The sequence below is a fragment of the Rhinolophus sinicus genome, chromosome 13, assembly GCF_057876585.1.
Source record: "Rhinolophus sinicus isolate RSI-liver-muscle chromosome 13, RSI-T2T, whole genome shotgun sequence".
Taxonomy (NCBI): Eukaryota; Metazoa; Chordata; class Mammalia; order Chiroptera; family Rhinolophidae; genus Rhinolophus; species Rhinolophus sinicus.
In genome coordinates, this window is record NC_142513.1 from 59685564 (window position 1) to 59706016 (window position 20453).

The 20453-nt window shown below is 37.7% G+C and overlaps 1 protein-coding gene across 2 annotated transcripts in view; it reads right to left on the minus strand.

Moving 5' to 3' along the window:
* BLM (BLM RecQ like helicase) overlaps positions 1-20453 on the minus strand; it is a 60506-nt gene that overhangs the window by 25378 nt on the left and 14675 nt on the right. Inside the window, exons 5-13 of one of the 2 annotated variants that reach the window (XM_019716110.2) lie at positions 20146-20267; positions 16690-16822; positions 15797-16398; positions 13860-14051; positions 11797-11915; positions 10768-10881; positions 7997-8095; positions 7614-7762; positions 993-1099 (exon numbers count right to left, since the gene is read on the minus strand). In XM_019716110.2, the coding sequence (XP_019571669.2) occupies positions 993-1099; positions 7614-7762; positions 7997-8095; positions 10768-10881; positions 11797-11915; positions 13860-14051; positions 15797-16398; positions 16690-16822; positions 20146-20267 (1637 nt within the window). Of the gene's footprint in view, positions 1-992; positions 1100-7613; positions 7763-7996; positions 8096-10767; positions 10882-11796; positions 11916-13859; positions 14052-15796; positions 16399-16689; positions 16823-20145; positions 20268-20453 lie in introns of those variants that run through there. The other variant, XM_074318132.1, reaches the window with a different exon arrangement.

Consider the following 20453-nt stretch of genomic DNA (forward strand, 5'->3'; position numbering starts at 1 on the left):
AAAAGTTTTGCTTATAATTTTAAAAATTAGAAAAATTTTAATGGCCAACATTAGGGGAATAACTAAGAAAATAAATTATGAAATAAAATATAACTATCAAGTGGTTCTCCAAGCTTTTAAAAAGACAAGGGAAAATGCTCAAGATATAAAACAGGTTAAGTATAGAAAGGCGGTTATATAGAATGCTAATGGAAAGAAAAATGCACACAAAAATTATTAGAAAGAAATAAACCAAAATGAGAACACTGACTTATCTTGAGGTAAGGTTTGTCTTTTGCTTTCTTCTTTTTGTCACTTTTTAAATTTTCTTCAAAGAGCATGTAATATATTTGTTGTCTTTATGTATGTTAGTTTTAAGATTAGAAATGAAAGGCATTAAAGAAAAAGTCATCTCTCTATGGTAGAGCCAAAGGTATAAATATGCACACTAAGCAATTAATGTGAGCCTCCGGGAGAGGGGAGCTTAGAGAGGAAAATTACTCACTTTTCCCTGGTCTGTCTCTGCATTGTTTGATTTGTTTAAACAAATATGTATACTAATTTTAAAAAAATGAAATAAAGATGTTTAACAAAAAAATTGTCCATGGAAAAGTGGAAAGGGGGTTGTTATATGAAAAACTACCATGAATTTCAGAATCTCATTTTAGTTAATATAACTTAAAAGGAGACCCACTTGGGAAAAGTCACTAAAACAAAGACCTATATAATTCATACACTGATACAAGCCAGAGGAAAGGCATTGAAAACACAAATTATAATACAGCGATGTAGGAGGGATTATTTAATATATTTTTGTTAGGGTTTATTGTTACCAAACCAAATGAGATTTTATAATTTCCAGAATTGAAAGAGTTGCAATATTCTGCTCTATAAATAGAAAGCCAGTGCTATCATAATGAGAAATGCTTAATATGCAATTTTATATATTCTATTGTGGCACTAAAAAGACGTTTATTACTTCTAGACATAATTCATCACATGGCTGTACTCACGTGGGTGATGCTTTTTGATCCATTCTAAGCAATCAAATGCCACCTTTTTAGGCTTTTTTGGTAACACGTAGTATTTCAGATTATGTCTGTTAAAGCTCATGGTAAACCTAAAAGAAGTCCAAAACATAAAATTTTGTTATTATAAGAAAACATAGTTTCAAGCACCTTCAAAAATTAAATAATGATTTTCCAAAATGCAAACCTAATCATAAAGTTGTGTGAAATTGAATATTGTCACTGGTGGCTTACATAATAGAACACTGAAATAGAAGTTAGGTTAAGGGCTAACAAAAAGAACGGTGACAAGAAGGGAGTGTCAATAGTACTAAATAAAAAAAATAAGAAGGACTGTAGAAGAAAACAACACGCAGAAAAGACAGGAAAGTCAGGCGCCCAGGCTCCAAGACGAGGTTGATCAAAAGTAGAGAAGGTTAGGGGCTGTCCCAGCTGCTCAGGTGGTTAGAGAACCATGCTCCTAACACCGAGGTTGCTGGTTCGATGCCCACATGGGCCAGTGAGCTGCGCCCTCTACAGCTAAGATTGTGAACAACAGCTCTCCGGAGCTGTAAACTACACAGACTGAGAAAACAACGGCTTGAACCGGTGGGGAGGCGGAAAAGGGGGAAAAAGAAAAACAAAACAAAAAGATTAAGGAAATCACAACAAAAAATGCACATTTTTAGGCCACCAGTATTCCCAAATTTTGACTGTGTACATAAAGAGCTGACTGCAGGGCAGCTCAAGCCCCAGAGTACCACACTCTGCACCCCAAAGGGAATGTGGGTGACGCTGAGACAGATGTGCCCCTGTCTCTGGTCAGTTGCCCCGGGTACCCCACTTCCTCAGGGAGCTCTTCCTCTCCATTTTCTCCTCTCTTGTATTTCAGTCTCTTCTGTGAATTTTTCCCTTTTGTCTCTGAATATGTTCTAAGATCACCAATACTAGAAACAGTAAAAGCTTCTCTTGACCCTACACTCTGCTGCAGCTGGCATCCTACCTTTCTTCCCCTCCAATGGCAAGTTTCTCAGGAGACATTTATGCCCCCAACAACTAACCGTACATCCAATTCCCACTCTCATCACGTCCATGCTGTTTTTGCCCGTTACTTTTCTACCAGAATTGTTTTATCAAAGCCATTAAAACTAAAGAAAGGTGAGGGAACTGTCACAGGGTCACTGGCCCTGTAGAGACCCTCCACTGCCTGAGGTTCCAACATCTCCACAGGAAGGAGAGAGAACACTGTGGAACTTCAGGTTCTATGAGCATAAAGACCCTGCAGTGCCTGGTTTGACAGAAGGAAACAGAGACCATAAACGGCAATACCTGTGATGAGGAAGCTGCTATTACAGCGGACGGGGGATCAGAGGGAGGCAAGAGGGTGAACAAAAACCACTGTCTTTCTGTTTTTGTATCTAATTCCAAGCTAGACAGGTCCAGGTGTTGCCACCTGTAGGACACTCTTGTTTAGTTTTAAGACTAAAGAATGCCTCGCATATGGAGGGCAGCCACGTTCCTGAGGGGGCTCCGTAGAGGTAAGAAGGCCACTCAGGAAGCAGTAGTAACCTTCCACCTGCATTTGGTCTTTGCTCTCCTCTATTTTCAGACCTCACCCTCTGACGTGTCACTCTATACTGCTGGCTATCCTAACTGAAAACCTCCATCAGCTCTCACAATCTTACATTCCCTTTACCTCTCTGATTTCTCCATCTCCTCGTCTTCCTTTGCTTACTCCTTAAGTGACAACCAGGCCCCAAATGCCAGGCTCTCCTCTTCTCCCCCCCTACATTACCTTCTTCAGGGACCACACTCTCATGCACCCAAATACCACTCCCCAAGAGTCCCACCCTTTGCCCCCAGCTTAGACCTCTTTTCAGAGTTCTAAACCACAGTCCAACTTCTTTTTAAATCCGTGGTCTAAAGTTGGGGTATGATTAACCCTAGGGGTTCACAAAGACTTCCTAAAGGCACATGAGCAAAGATAGTTTTAAAGGAATTGATTTCCAGATCCTCCATTTTCACATTCTTTTTCCTAAAAGGCTGATCTGAGAGTGTTCCTACAGTCACATCCTGCTGGTTACTCCTGCCCCGTTTATTCCTTTCACAATTGTCCTCTCACTTTCTAAAAATAATCTCACACACACACACACACACACACACACACACACACACACAAACCCTACTATTGACCCATTCTGAACTTTATTACCATGCGATTCTGGATGTAAAAACCTCCAGGACGCCCAACAAAACAAATTGAATACAGTATGGGTGTACGTGAAACTTTCTTTAATCAAAGAATCAGAAACCCTTAGTAGGGCTTCATGTCTTTATGTATTTCTGTTAAGAGTAAAGTGTAACATCAGGAATGAAGTCTTTTGGTCTTTATTGGGCTGTTCTGATTTCAGATATACTGAGTAAGGTGGTGGGAGAGAGGATGATTTTCACTTTGTGACGTTGCTTCTCGCATCCCTGACTGTTGTCATAGAATGCATTACAATCAAACAATACTTTGAAACCACCCGTCTTACGATATCATTTCTATGTACAAAACACTCAGAGCTCTCTTTTAGCGCTTGAAATGGCAGACAAGTGTGCAGCAGACGGTGGCAAAGAGGTGGGAGACAAAAGATTGATACAACTATGGACTATTTTGATCACTCTCAATTATTTACAATCACAGCCACGGCAAAGGAAACTACAGTCCTGATAAAATTGTGCCATAAAAAAAATCGCTCAAGAATACAAATGATGTAGATAATCTCAAAAGTTATTTGAGTTGATTTGGGCGTGAGTTGTGATTGGTGCGTGAGTATCCCTACCAATAGAAATGTTGAAATGACTGTACACAAGAATGGCCTTATTGGTTTTCCCTACATTTTACGTTACAATTTCAGAATGTTTCATGCTTATTAAAAAAAGAAAAAAAACACTTTGGGTCAAAAAAGAGACAAAGCAAGTTCTGATGAAATCAGAACTCACTACACTGCTGGTGGGAATGTAAAATGGTGCAGTGACTTTGGAAAATAGCAGTTCTTCAAAAAGTTAAAAATAGAGTTACCATATGACTCAACAATTCTACTCCTGGGTAGACACGCCCAAGAGAAATGAAAACATAGGTCCACAAATTAATGTATATGAAGGTTCATAGTAGCATTATTCATAATAGCAAAAAACTGGAAAACAACCCCAGCATTCAACAATGGGTAAATGAAAGGTGGTATACCCACACAATAGAATATTATCCAGCAATAAACTTTGAAAACATTATGCTAAAAGAAGCCAGTCACAAAAGATGACATATCAGATGATTCTATTTATATGAGATACCACGAATAGGCAAATCTATAAACAGCAGGTAGATTAGTGGTTGCCTAGGGCTGGTGGGGGATGTGAGGGGAAAGGGGATTGACTACTAATGGACATGGGATGTTTTCAGGGTGATGAAAACATTCTAAAATTTACTGTGGTGATGGTTTCACAACTCTGACTATACTAAGAACACGGAACTGTACACTTTAAATAGGGGAATTGTACGGTATGTGGATTATATCTCAATAAAGCTGGTATATTAAAGACACCTGGCACATAATCTGAAAAATTTTTTGATTTGTGACAATTGAAAACTTAGAAATGTTTACTAATTTAGTCAAACAAATTACTTTTACTAAAAAAATAATAAAATGACATGAGATTAAGATATAAAGGTGTAGATCTCAAATCCCATTATAACCAAAACAAATCTCTCTACTGCAAAAGGACTGCTAAACTCCAACTAACTAAAAGCAGTATTCCCACAATTTGTTATAATGAAAAAGGTAAGTCTCTCAGAGTTTATTTAATACATAGAACAAATCTTTTTTTTTTTTTTTGTACATAGAACAAATCTTACTTGGCCTGTTGGAAAGTGGAATATTTGGAATTACCAAATATTCTAGTTAGAGACAGCTCCCATCAACTGATGAATGGATAAATAAAATATGGAATGCCTATACAATGGAAGATTACTCGGCCATAAAAATGAATGAAGTACTGACACATGCTTACAACATGGATGACCCTCGAAAATATGCTGAGTGAAAGAAGAGGAGCACGAACAAGGGAGGGAGGATGGAGAGTGACTGCTAATGAGCACCAGGTTTCTCTGGAGGTGACGAAAATGTTCTAAACTTAGATTTAAGGGGCGATTGTACAACTCTGAAAATACAAAACCCTCCACTAAATTCTAACTTTTAAATGGGTAAATGTCATGGTAAATCTCAATAAAGATTTTATTTTTAAAAGAAGTTTTGGATTTCATTGTATTGTCACTAAGGAGCACTGATGTTGCTATTAAAATGGAAAATATTATTAGATCCCGGGTGTCAAACTCATGTCATTTTAAGTGATGTGTCAGGAAATGGAATCAATTTGTGTTCAGCTTTCGTTGCTTTTGGGACTGAAATCCTTGTCATGAGGACAAGTACGAGTTTATGTGAATTAAAAAACAGAATCTTCTTTTGTATATGTAAAAAAATAAGTCTAATTTGGCTGATTGGTTTGGCAATGAAAATTGGATTTGGCAACTAGGTAACATGGTAGTCATGTTCAGTTATCTGAAAGAGCTAATCAGCAGTCACACAGTTTTCACAAAACTATTACATAAAAGCATATCACACAATAAAAATATATGTCGAAAATATATTAGGAAAGGTGTAGTGAAACTTATTTTGATTTCCCCAACTCTTTTGAATATATTGGATCCAAGTTTCATTTAAGTGAAAGAGTAACAAGAATATTTAATAGTCACTGGATAAATCTTGCTAAAGCATTTTTTAGGTTATATTTCCCTGAAAAGGGAAAATGAGTAACTAATTATCTGCCTTATTTTGCCAGTCATATGGTTGGGGACCACAGCTCCATCCCTAAAGGTACCTGCCTTAGCCATAACACAGCAGCAGTTGGGCAAGTTGAATCCAAACAAGGGGTTTACTGGCCGAAAAGATGATCAGGAAAAAATGTACCGGAAAGTGTTCATTACATTCTTTCACTTCCACTGAGGGATTTCAATCTTCCCAAATACAGAAGTACGAAACATATTAGAGTCAAAGCCTTGCTCAAATTTTCATATTTTATCCACATTTACCAAAATTCCTCCATATGTTTCATTTACTCATTCTTACTGAGTGCCAATTATGTACAGGGCACCACATGCTAGACTCAGGAAATGTATAATCTATTGCTTTTTCAGGCAAATCTCCTACACACACTACTAGGGAAAGATATTAAAGGTGTCTGCTTCTAAATATACACGTGCAATGTATACTAAAAAAAAATGACAAATTCCATACCTACAAAGTTATTCAAAAGGTGAACTGAACTTATTTCTTTTTAACTATGGGCCTTTGGCAAATTAGTATTACTGATCTAAAAGAACAGTAGATTGCTTCTGGCAAAAAATGGTGGGGAAAAAAAAGCTTAAAACATTGCCTGTAAAAAAAAAGAAAAGCTTTCATAGATCAATGCTGTACTGTTATAGTAAATTTCTAGCATGTAGATTATTCACTAAAACTTTAAATATAATGTTATGTTTATTAACTATGGAAGCAAAATGTGTTTTTCCCCCAAATTCTACACACCTTTCTGTGAGATTGAACTAAAATATTTCATTCCAAATTTTGTGATTACACATATAAAATTTGGAGGACCCTAAAATTCTTGCACTCAAAACACGTTTAGTCTGCAGAGGTCTTGGTAGCTACTTTAATGTCATGACCCCGTCAGATCCTTCACTTCCAGCTCTTCTCACAACCCACTGAGAGATGCTGTTACTGTTTTTCTAGATCATAATATTTATAGAGCCAACTTATTGTCTTTCATTCCAAATGAACAAAAGGTATGCTTTAAAAATTCACCCCAACATATATTAGTCATTATTCTTTCAGACATTGCTCAAACTCAAAGCATCCACTAACAAATTGGAAGGAAAAAATATTTTCACCTCAGTACACAATAGCTGTTAAGTAAATATTTCCTGAGTGAATGAACCTATCAGAGAATGCACCTGTGTCTACAAACTCATGCAGTATAATCTATATATGTGGGGATATTTTTTCTATTGTATTTTTTGTTTTGAGTAACTATGGATGGGTGGCAGCAAGAAGCCCTTTGTTGTTGAGATGAAAACAAAGTAAAAAGGCTGTTATACATAGTTTCTGGACTGTTTTCAACATCCTGGATGTAATTGGGACTTCATGGGAAAATGACAAAGCAGTGTCATTGGTTCATTTCACGACATATCCTCTAGGATGTGCGGAAGTCAAAATTACATAAATAAGAGCTCATTTATTCCTGGGACTATCCCGGGAATAACAGGACAGCATGCACTTTATCCCCACTTACAAAATAGCTATGGGGAGACTTTTCATTCCAGTAAGTGAAGAAAAGCCCTAGGGCCCTGGTTCCCACACCAGAGTCACTTGAGGATTTCTAAAAATACACCAGCTATCAGCCCCAAAATTCTGACCTAATTGGCATCAGGTACATCCTGGGCATTGGGATTTTTAAGCTCCATAGGTGATTATTGTGCAGGAATCCAAGAACCAATGCCCCAGGGTTTTAAATTTATGACTTGCAACAACTTACACTTGAGGTCTGAGAATCTTCAGCTGAGTGAGGATGTCCTTCTGTACCCTGAGATTAGCTGTGGCAGTAAGAGCCATCATTGGAACGGAGGGAAACTTCTGGCGAACCATATTCATTCTTTTGTAATCTTGACGAAAATCATGTCCCCACTAGTTGGAAAAAAAACAACATACCACTTTTCAGACTATTCGAATCTTTTATACAAAGCAAACACTGCTCACTATATTAAGAACCACCTTATTCTTCAGTAAAATAGTAGAATAATTCATCCAATGTATTTTTTTCTATTTAGTTCTGAGGATATATACATGCTTGTGTGTGTGTGTGTGTGTGTGTCAGTATATATGTATCGATATTTCAAGGCATAAAAAACAGTTATTTACCTGACTGACACAATGTGCTTCATCAATAACAAACCGTGCCAAGAGCTTCCTCTCATACAGATTCTCCAGAGTACAAATCAGTCTGTTACTTGCACAGACCTAGAAATAAATTAGACATTTAAAAACATTTAAGTACCACATCACCTCCAGGATTCCATTGTCTTTAAGTTCCACTACAATACAACTTAAGCTTCATTAAGATCCTCACAGAAAATTGGTTCTTCTTCCCACCTATAAAGAGAATTAGCAGAATAGAAAATAGCAGAGACATTTTAGAATGTTCACCCACATTCAGCGGTTATGTATCAGGTCAGTGGTTCTAAAACTTTTTTTCTGGCCCTCGGTCACCACACATTTACATTGGGAACAGGGTTATAGATGTGTGACTTGCATGCATGTCACTGGGTGGGGGGGATACATAAACATACATATACACATGCACGTATACACATATATATTTGTATGTATATGTGTTTATATTTCGTAGCTCTGTCCACGATAGGGCCTAGAAGCCATGACATCCCAGTATCAATGACCACATCTGGCACCCACACCTTGACAGGGACATGTCAAAAGGACACAGAAGCCAGTTTGATGGAGGTTTCTCACTGGCCAAATCCTGGACAATCAGAATATCAACATAATGATCATCGATTCCAGCCCACTGTATAAATTAAAATTCCCTGATTTCATATTGATATAAATGAATATGTGAGTAAAGGGAAAGCTCTTCCTCGTAGCAGAATACCAATTAAATACGAAAAACCATCATTTGGCATCTGTTCTAGTAGTAACTGATGGCGAGTCACCAGTGGATGATAAAACTCTTATGTAAAAGTCTGATGAGTAACAGGATATTTACACAGTCTCAGAGTATCCCACAACAGGATACCTACTATTACAAAGGCCAAAAAATTACACTCACACACAAAAAGAGAAAAATGTAACTTTACAGTGGAGAAATCCAGCAGACACCACCTTATCCAAGGGATCAAGGTTAACTAAGATCACTAGCAACAGAAGGAACTGACATCAAATGCCTCCTGATAGGATGCCTTGAGAATTTATCATTACTTCTGATATTCTTGCCAAAATGAATGACATGTGTCTAACCACAAGGAAATACAAGATAAACTCAAATTGAGTGACAGTCCTCAAAATAACTGGCTTTCACTCTTCAAAATTGTCAAAATCGCAAAAGATAAAAAGAGAGATTGTTTAAAGTGACAATTAAATGCGATGCATAATCTAGGATTTTGTTTTGCTGTAAAGGACATTATTGAGATAACTAATGAAATTGGAATAAGGTTTATAGATTAAGTCATAGCGTATCGTGAACATTTTCTGATTTTGATAACTGTATTGAAGTTATGAAAGAGAATTCCTGGTTTTAGTAAATGCACAGTGAAGTATTTAGGGTTAAAAGGATATCATGTCTGTAACTTACTCTCAAATGCTTAAAAAAAAATGGAGAATGACAAAGCAATTACAGTAAAATGTTACCATTTGGGGTTTCTGGGTGAAAGTCATACAGAATTCTTACACTATACTGTAAATCAGAAATTATGTCCAAGTTTAAAAATATGTGTATTCTAATGGACTTCTATGAGATAATAGAAGAAAATATATATTGGTTGCTGCCTGCACCTAGTTCCTGAACCCTTTGTAATTAAGTGATAAACAGAACTAGGGAGCACTGTTTACTTTAGTGAGGTGACTCTGGGTAGGCTCCTGTGTGGCAGCTGGTCACCAGAAAGAGTAAGTCATGGGCCGGCCTGGTGGCTCAGGCGGTTAGAGCTCCATGCTCCTAACTCTGAAGGCTGCCGGTTTGATTCCCACATGGGCCAGTGGGCTCTCAACCACAAGGTTGCCGGTTCGATTCCTGCAAGGGATGGTGGGCTGTGCCCCCTGCAACTAGCAACGGCAACTGGACCTGGAGCTGAGCTGCGCCCTCCACTACTCACGAAGACTGAAAGAACAACAACTTGACTTGGAAAAAAGTCCTGGAAGTACACACTGTTCCCCAATAAAGTCCTGTTCCACGTCCCCCCAAAAAAAGAGTAAGTCATGATGAGAAGCTTAGCGTTTTCAGCCCCACTCCCCATCCTCCAGAGAGGATCATGCCTGCATGAGGAAGTCTCCAAAAAAAATCCCAAAAGTACAGGGCTCAGAGTTTCCAGAACACCAAACACATCCACCCTAGGAGGGTGACACAGCCCAACTCCACGGGGATCAAAGCTCCTGTGCTCGGGATCCTCCCAGACCTCACCCTTCATCTGGCTGTTCATGTGTCCCTTTATCATCTCCTTTCATCAACTGGCAATCATAAGTGTTTCTTGAGTTCTATGGGCCACTCTAGCAAACTAATTGAAACTGAGAAGGGGGCCATGGGAACCTCTGATTTGTAGCCAAATAGGACAGAAGTCATAGGTAACCTGGGGACCTACTACTTGTGACTGGCATCTGAAGTGGGCTGGGAACAACCTTGTGGGATTGAGCCCTGAACCTGTGGGCTCTGACACGACCTCTGGGTGGGCAGTATCACAATTAAGTTAAATTTTAGGACATTTGGCTGGTGTTACAAGAACTGCTTGGTGTAAAGAAAAAAGCTCCCCACATTTGGTGACCGGAATGAAGTATTCTATGTGAGTAGTAAAGGAGAGAAACACAGGAGGGGAAAACTGGGTTTTTCCCTACTCAACAGGGAGAACTGGATTGTTTTTCTAACACAGATTTAATATCATATTTTAAAATAATGATAAATTACAAACCTTCTCTGGAGTAACATACAGAAGTTTTATAATTGGGTCTTTTTTTGATAACTGGAGGTAAATACTTGCAGCTTCAGAGTCAGTCTTATCACCTGTCAGATAAGTAGCTGGAATCTAAGTATGACAGTAGTAAACAATTAAAATTTCACACATTATTTTGACTTAAGCTTATATTTATCCTTAGTTTTATAAATATTTTACAAGTCACACATCAAACTTGTCAAAGGAAAGATAATTTCAATATAACAATAATAATCAGTACATATTTTTAAAAAAAACCTTATTAACTAGAAATCAAGAGAGTCTTCTCATTGTTTACTTCCTTTGGTTTTCCTATTTGTAAGTAAGATAAATACGAATTCAGCATGCGAGAGCTTCAGTCCTAATATACGACCACATTTTTCTTTACGTAAATGTATCTTTAGGATTTTAATGCATTAACAACAACGAGAGGGCCGTAACAACAGGAATGGTTGAACAATGGCTACCATCACTGCACAAATACATTAATTCTTTAGGAGAAAAATCAAACCGTGGGGTGAAAACCTTGTTGGAGGGGGGTGGCTCAAGGCACTGAAAACAGTTCTGTTTGATCACATTATGCAGGACTTAGTAGAATGCATTCATATACTTTCTTAATCTTAGCCAGGAGGAAAAAGGACATATGTGTGTGGGCACGTGCATGTGTATGCATTTTAAGATATTAAGGGAGTGAGAACTATGTTGATCTGGCAGTAGTAAAAAAAAATCCTGTCATATTAATGCACGAGAAATTTATATCAGCAAAATACAAGTTAGAAATTCTTACTAAAATACATTTTTCTAGAATAAAATCAGATAAACTACAGGTTATCTATCAGAATTTTCAAGGACTTGTGCTTAAATGTAAAAAATGTAACTGTTGTGTTTTATTCTTATAATTCATGAACTATTAAATAAAAAAGGTAACAGTATTGAAATACAATTATTTTTAAGTTATGTTTTTATTAGTATTTTTGTTATAATTGGTAGTGTTGTGTTTTAACTTACATCCAATGAAGTCAGCTTTTGGACTTGATCTACTATAAGTGATCTCAATGGAGAAATGACAATTGTGACCCCAGGAGAAACACAGGCGGGGAGCTGGTAACACAAACTTTTACCACCTCCTAAAAGAGAAATGACAAAAAAATATCTGTCAGTTCTATCTTGAGAGCATGAAGGAAAAAATTACAAAGTAAACTACATACAATAGTTAAAGTAACTAACTAATAGGACACCAAGTGATATTGCCCATGGTGTCAACAATTTGCCATATTCAATGAGACAAAACACTTAGGCAATTTAAATGTATTAAGATTTATCTTTTAGGACATCTCACATTTGTACACATGAGAGCAAAAGCAAGAGTCAGGGCAGGAAACTTAACTGCAGTAGAATTGCTTTAGAAGTCTACTTGGGAAATCCAAATGCAGTACAAGGGGAACACTCTAGTTATGATACTAGGATTAAAATAATTATTTTATATAGCACTTAATTTTTAAAGAGCTAACGTGTGATAAAACATACACTAAAACTTATAGTAAGTATAGGTTAATATTTCTTTAATGATCCATAGGGCATTTTAAGGATCTCAGTTTTTCTAAACTACTGGCATGAATATCAGAGCTTTTATTCTCTGTACGCTTATCAATAAGGTAATATTCCCAATCTTCTTTGAAATAAAAGAAGGGTAGAGCTACATTTGTGTGTATGAACAGAAGATGAAAGAAATTTCGAGACCAAAGGGGGTGGAGGCTCTCTCTCTCTACGTAACTTCATTTAAAAAGCAAAACGAAAACAAACTAAACAGCACATTCCATCTTTTTTGCATGTGTAGTAAGTAAATTTCACTTTGGTATATATGTGTAAATGTCAAGACAAGAGCAGGAAGCTGAGTTTCTGCTCTTCCACTTAACAGGATATGTGACTTAGACATGCCATTTAACCTTCCCATGCCTCAGTTTCATCACCTGCAAAATGTACTAGATCAGTGGCTGACAAATTGTTTTTGTAAAAAAAACCTTATTTGGAATCTTATATATATTAATACATAAACCAAGAGGTTGAAAGTAGGGTGGAAGGACACTTAAATATGCCGCCTTGAAACTCTAAAGGACCATGGAAAGCCCTGAAACCACTGGACTAGCCAGGGTCCCTTCCTGCTTTAGTTTTGGAGTACCAATTTTGAGTCAAAACAGAAGACACAGAGTGAACAAGTTAGTGAAATGTGAAGTGATTATTAAACCAACACCATCTAAATTTTAAAATCAGTTTAAAAAAATTCAGATGCCCGGCCAACACTATTGAACAATGAAGGCAATAACTAATTGCTTAAGGTCACAAGGCAAGTACAGTTAGAGAGAAGACTACACATGTAAGTACTGAAATTCCAAATTCCCTATGCTTTTTATCCTAACTGCTTATTTAACATTCTGACTTGGATGACTATAAATCATTGAACTGTTATAAACGTTAATAGCATAATGAAAAGTCCTGGATCTCTTCAAAGCAGGCCAAGAAAGAACTACGTTAAATGCTTTTCATTTAATTCTCGTGACACTCTGTGAAGTAGGAATTTTATTATTATCCCCAACGCACACACATACGGGGTTCAGGGAGTGAAGGGCCTTGCTCAAGGTCACACCGCTAATAAGTGGCAGAGCTGCACTTTAAGCCCAGGCCATCACTCCAGAGCTGATGATTTTAACCACCACACAACACTAGACTGTACCAAATCAACTGCCAGAAATGGTCATGTCTCTATTTTTGTCCTACATTTTTTGTCCACGTTCCAGACTAATTTAGATTAGAAAAAAGAAAAATCCCCAAAGAGAAAATCTAGATCAGTTCAGCAAAAGAGCTTTGATTTAAAACCCTTAAAGGGCTATGTTAGCATGTCAACAACTAGAACAGAGAGTGTGAGGTAATACTCTTTCTTACTACGGCACGGGAGGTTTAGAGGCCCCTAAATGACAGAAATACTGTGTCAGTGTTCTTTTTATTTCCATTAAAGGGCTTTCATTTCACATCTGCCAATGGATTCCTGCCAATTCATATCTAAAAATACATACCAGTGGGCATTAAGATAAAACAGTCTTCTCCAAGCAGTGCAGCATTGATGGCCTCTAGCTGATTAGTTCTAAAATTATGCAGGCCAAATTTTTTATGAAAAATCTTCATCATCTCTTTTGTATGAGGAAAACTAAGACTTCGGAAACGCTCGTGTTTCAGATTTCTGGATGCTAAATTTGGCGCCGACTGGTCTAAGAAAATAATCAATGTTACGGAAAATCAGTGCATCAATGTCATAAGTCAGCTTTAGCACTCACCCTTCTGCCCTGCACAATCCCTGGCATACATTTTCCTGCAGCAAATTCCTTCTTTAACCACTTACCGATTTCCTCCTGTACAAATGCCAAGGCCACACGAGACTTCCTAAGGGCCAGATTTAAGTCTCTCCTTGATTTTCTACAGCACCGTCACTACTCTGTATTTCCTCCTTCCTCTCCTCTCTTGACCTTCAAGGGAACTGTAAATTTCCTATTCCTTTTAAATTCCCTTTCTTGGCTCCACTTCCTCCACCTGCATCCGAAATTTGGGAGTCTTTCAGGCACTTGGGGTTGGGCTCTTTAGATGTTCTTCTTTGGAATTTCTCTAGCTCTATCGTCTTGAGCATCACCTATGTGCACAGAACTCCTAGATCTCTTTCTTAAGACCGGACTGATCCCCTTCTAAGTTCCAGTCCTGTATGTATCGCCAATCGTCTGCAAGACATTTCTACCTGAATGACTTACCAACACTGTAAGCTCAGCAAGTCTTAAAATAGCCCTCCTCAGTTTTTCTCCAAATGTGCCTGTCTCCTGACTCCCCTACTTCTGTTAATAGTGTCACAGTTTCCCAGTCACCAGGTCAGAAACCTCAGAGGCATCTTAACTTCCTGATTCTCCTTTCACCATGTCTCTCATGTCGCCCCTGCTCTCCATCTTTGCTGTCGCCTCTGGTTCAGCAGAGAACCAGAGGAGCTCACGCCAGCTTTGGCAGTTACTGCAACCCCAGCGCTCAACTGTCTCAAAGATAATTGCGAACATCAAGTATGACACATTCTAACATGATACAAAAATAAATCCATTAATGGTGATTTTAAAGGTCAACAGCATAACTGTAAGAATAACCTCCCTGCTACTAAGTCATCAATAGCAAAAACAGGGAGGGCTGTACTTTATAAAAGTCTGCACATCTAAACTTGTTTCAGTTAAAAAAAAACACTTTTTTTATACAAGGTTGATGTAAGGTTTTAAAATTCATTTTGTTTTTTCTCTACAGCATTGACAGTAGCTAACTTCACTCCTCCAAAAATTTCCCTCACTAAACTGTGAGCTCCAAGAGGGCAGGAACCATTAATTATTTATCTATTAATATTATCAGAACCTAGCACAGAACATGGCACATAGTAGGCACTCAATAAATGTGTTGAATGAATTAAAAGGATTCTAGGCCAAAAGAAATAATTTGATTGGTTTAAGAAATTTGACCTTATATCTTACTTAGATTGACCTATATTTTAGTATTTGAGATTTCTCTACCTTATAAATTGATCAGTTCTCATCAATCCAGAATTCTAAAAACACACACTTACATTTTTAACATATAAATTCAGCTTTGCTTTTTTGCCCATCCCCAAAATCATTAAAAACTTGGCCTTCATGGGCTTTATTGTTTTAGGGACTAAAAAATGTTAATTTAAAGGCAAAGCACATTTGTAATGACTTTAGAGCTTTACTACAATAGGTTATAATTACACATTTTATAAAACTACAGCTGCTACAGAGACAAAAGAGCAACTTGCTTTGAAATTGTGATTTGTAATTCATACTATCAGCGAAATTTGCATAGAAACAATGTAGTTTTCAGGCAATGATGACTTCCTACAGTTTTTCTTAGACAATTCCGATTTTGGACAGTTTTGTTTTCATATGAAATATAAGCATTCAATTTATGTTAAACTTACCAGTGTAGTTCTGAATTGCCTCTGAGACGTTTTTCTTTTGAACAGTAGATGCCATTGGAAGGTTTGTCTTGACTGCAGTTCTTGCTGATACTGATTCAACTGGCCGACCTCCCTTAGTAGGTTGACAGGCAGCTGTGGAGTATTTGCTGGCTTCTAAATTATGCATCATACTTTCCCACTCATCATCATCATCGTCATCAAAGTCATCTATGTCAAAATTATCAATATCACCTACTGCCGCAGTATGTTTATTGGGATCTTTCACAGCAGTGCTTGTGAGAACATTTCCTGGGAAGTAAGCACTTTCATTTCTTTCTTTTATCCTTGGTGTTTCAGCCCAGTTGCTACTTACAAAGGACTTCTGGGAATTGAATGATGGTCCTTCAAAGAGATTCTTCTTGGTGGCTGTGAATCCTGTCTTTCCTGGGGTAGTAGTCACTAAACATTTCCCAGTAGAAATGGAATTTGAGAGACTGTGTGGAAAACCTAACTCCGTATCAGAATTCCCTGTAGGGCAGGAATCACCCTTCAGAAACCTCCACACTGAGCCAAGAACACCAGCACCACGCAGGTTAAAATCTGCTTCCGCTAGGAGCTTCTTTCTGAAGAGAGAACACAGAACACCATATTAAGTGTAAGTAGTCTACCGTGGTAGGCCTCACAAGTGTACCTTTAGTTTTCATTCCAAATTGTGGCAAAATATATCCTCTTTTTTCCAATGTCAAAAATTTGAACACAAATGCTAAAGGAATAGTTTGAAAAAGCAAATAAATTAAAAACATGGTGACAATTTATCCTACTCAGAACGTCTAGAAATTTTGCCCTGTATGTTTCCGACTGACAGTGGTGGAAATGCAGTCAGATACGTTCCAGAAGGAGAAAAATGAAGCTACCTTATGTCCCGCTGCTGAAGCAGGTCGTTCCCACAATCCAAAGCTTTCAGTTCATCATCAGGAATAGTATCAACTAAGTTACAGATGTGCTCCATCACTCGAATAAGCTGCTGCTGTAAACTTATCTGTCCAGCTGTAAAGTAATCGTGTTGTTAATATTTTTCCTTGAAAACAAAAGACAAGATTTTCGAAGTCATGCATGCAAAATCTGAAGTTCAAAAACATTCTAAACAATCATATACTATCCTTATTATTTCCTCGTGAAATAATTTGAAATCAGATTGTCTCTATTTTATGTCACGAGAGCTTGTAACTATGTTATCATTTAATTTCATGTTAATTCTTAATATTTTTCTTAGGGTAACCAAGGTCACTGGAAGATAGAAAAGTTTTACCAATTTACTAGGATTTTCGCTAACTTCAGGTGTAAATCTCATACCCCACGCCCACACAAAGTATATTGTAAAGGGCTGCATCGGCAAGATCTCCTCCTCCCCCGCCAGTGTTGTTCTGGTCTGCCTGGCATCCAGAATTCCTTTCAGTGGTAACAGCATAGCACCCAGACTTTCTTTTTGGAGACCAGCCCTGCCCCACTGCCTCAGTGGGCATCTGACGTAAGGCAGCTCAATGAGAATCAGGCCTAGGAGTTTTTCAGCGGGCTGGAAAAGTGGGCTTCTCTTTTCAACAAGGTGGATGGGCTGCTGATGGCCTTCTCTGCCACCACAAAGGGAAACACAGTTTGGAAATAAGACTTCATACAAGGGAAAGCAGAAAACCGTGATAGGAAAGTAAAAAAGGATTGAGATGGAGAGAGAAGATGGAAGAAAGGAGAGTGTTCAGAAGGCCGGTATGAGAGAAATTCCTGATAACAATATTTGAGTATCTAAATCCAGCTAGCCCACCCCACATTTTGTTGTTGTTGTTTAAATCATGTAACTAAGCAATAGAATGTCAAAGGAGGCAAGGCTTTAGATAAAAGAAAGTAAAAAAAAATGGGTTAGGGAAGCAAGGAAGATGCCTACTCTACCCCTAGGGCCTAAGGTAAGCGGAAGAAATAAGCAGTATAGGTGATCTGCAGAGGAAACAGTATTCTTGGGAGATAATCAGACAAATAAGGGGAAGAAAATGCCAGAGAAGAGAACGAGGCTACCGGGAAATCGCTGACCGAGCAGTTAGGTGAAAGGTCTAAACGGCAGGAAAGAGAAGAAGAGAGAACAGATCAGGGTGTGTAGGGAGCAATGTGGGAACTAGCACCTGTGTGAGAATGAACTGGGAAATGTGGACCTTTCCTAGTGACTGATGTAAACAGGGACATGAGGTATGAGATGGTAAAAGTAGAATTGCTGAATTCCTAATTTTCTTCTGTTTTCTCTGCAAAAAGAATGGGCATAGAAAGAGGAGAATAAACAATGGTCTGAAGGGAATTAAAGCCAAGACAGGCTGAGAGAGAGATACAGCCATTGGTAAGGAGCTCAAGTCTCCTTTCCAGACAGATTACACCTCAGAAAACAAAGGAGACCCACAAACAAGATTTCAATGATACTTGAGACATCTGGTGAATAGTAGAGTTGATGGAAGAGTGAAGACAGGCAAACGTTCTAATTTTCAAAAAAATTGTCAATTGATTGCCAAAAGCTCCAGGCTGGTGATTTTGGTGTTAATTCAAGGCAAAATTCTAGAACATGTTATCAAATGGCTGCTTTGTGAGCTCTGAGAAGGAGAGGAAACAATTACAGAGTTAGCACGAGTTCATAAAAATAAACCAGCCACTTTAATGTACTTCCTTTTTTGAAAGGGTTACTAAACTGGGAGGTAACAATAGCTACTATTTATTGAAGGCCTACAGTGTACTTTACCTGGAATCTTGACAACTACTCAGCAAAGTGATATTATTCGCCCTGTTTTATAGAAGAAACCGAGGTCCAGAGAAGCTTAACTAATTTGCCATAGCCACACAGCCAGGAGTAAGAGGAGACACATTTGTACCTCAGGTCTGCATCACTCTAGAACCAATGTCCCATCCATTCACTGCAGGCCTTGAACTTCTGAAGTCATATGACCAAGACTTTTGCTTACCCGGGGACAAGGGAAAGAAACATGGTCTGAAAATAGATTTATAAGTAGATGAACAAGAAGTGGTGACGAATGGACTGATGTCAGCCAAGAGGGAGGCTACTAATGACATTCTATAGGACTCTATTCTTGTCCGTGTCCTAGCCGATCCTTTTAGTAGTGAAACGTAATGATGCAGAAACATAATAGTGCATAGGCTACCAGTGTAAACTCAAGAGCCTCAATACTGCTGGGTTCGAATCCTAGCTCTGCTGCTGTCTCATGCTATGACCATGTACCATTACTTTAATCCCCTGTATCTCAGTTTCTTTATTTGTAAAATGCGGATGACAGAAACTACTTTAAAGGGCCATTGTGAAGATTAAATGAGTTAATATTGCAAGGCACTTAATAAACAACAAAAAAACTGGAGCAAACAGAAACACAGAGGCCACTACACATGTGTGCATGTCCATGCGTGGGCACACACACACACACACACACACACACACACTACATAAGCACACATTCATCATCAAGGATAGAATGTTACAGAAATATTCAGAGAAGAAAAAGAGATCTTGAAAACTGATTTGATATAAATGAAAAATTCCACAGAAGAGTTAAAGAGAAAATGCAGGAAATCTCCCAGAAAGCAGAGAAGGAAGAGATGGAGAACAGAAAGATAATTAAATGGAAGCCTAATATCCAAATAATAGAAGTTCCAGGAAGAGTGAAAGAGAAAAAAGAAAACAAAAAGAAGAAAATAAAAATACCAGAAAATTTTCCAAAATAGAAGGACACAAATTTCTAGACTTGAAGAGCCTGTGGGAAGAATTAAATCAGGAGTAGGAAAGGAGACCACTGTTTTTCAAAGTCTTATAGCACTATTGGATTATTTATACTGGATATTTAATAGAAAAATGTAAAATGAATTAAGAAAAAATCCAACAAACAAGTATTAAACTTTAAGGCCCAAACCCACAGCCTATACAAGGAGAAGAAGATGAAAGGTCTAGAAACGAGTACCTATTATATAAAGAAGAGTTAAAAGATCTAATACTATGTAGTCTTAGAAAAACAAAATACCACAACATTTGGGAGCTTTAGACTTACCTCACAAGGATTAAGTTATAGGAAGACAAATTTTGGTTCAATATAATAAATAATATTTTAACAAGTAGTGTTTTTAAAGTATTGAATGAAGTGCCTTATGAGAATGAGTTTACAAGTTGTTCAAGCAAATGCTGGCTAACCAATGAATAAGGATGACTTGATTATTAGAGCAAAAATAAACTATAAATTTGATATCGTATACTATAGTCACAGGTAAAAATACAATCTTACTTTCTTTTTAAAAGTACGCAGTTAAAATATGTGGCATGAGTAAAATATGTTTTGTACCGTTGCAGTCTGTGCTGGTTTCTCGGTTACACTGCTGAGTAAGCATTTTCTCAGGTTTTGACAAGTCCTCTGATGTGCTGAGATCATCCTTCCTGTCACAGGTGTCAAAGTCCTTCAACACACTACAAATTGAAAAAATATATAACCAATCAAAGTATAGACTAGATCAAATGCATAATTTTTCCTATAATATTTCTCCACAACTGGTTAGATGATATATAACTGAAAAGAAAAACATGTTTTCATATCTGCTCTATTCTAAAACCTCTTTAGTTGGCCCTCAAAGTCCTTCATCTTGTGACCTAAGC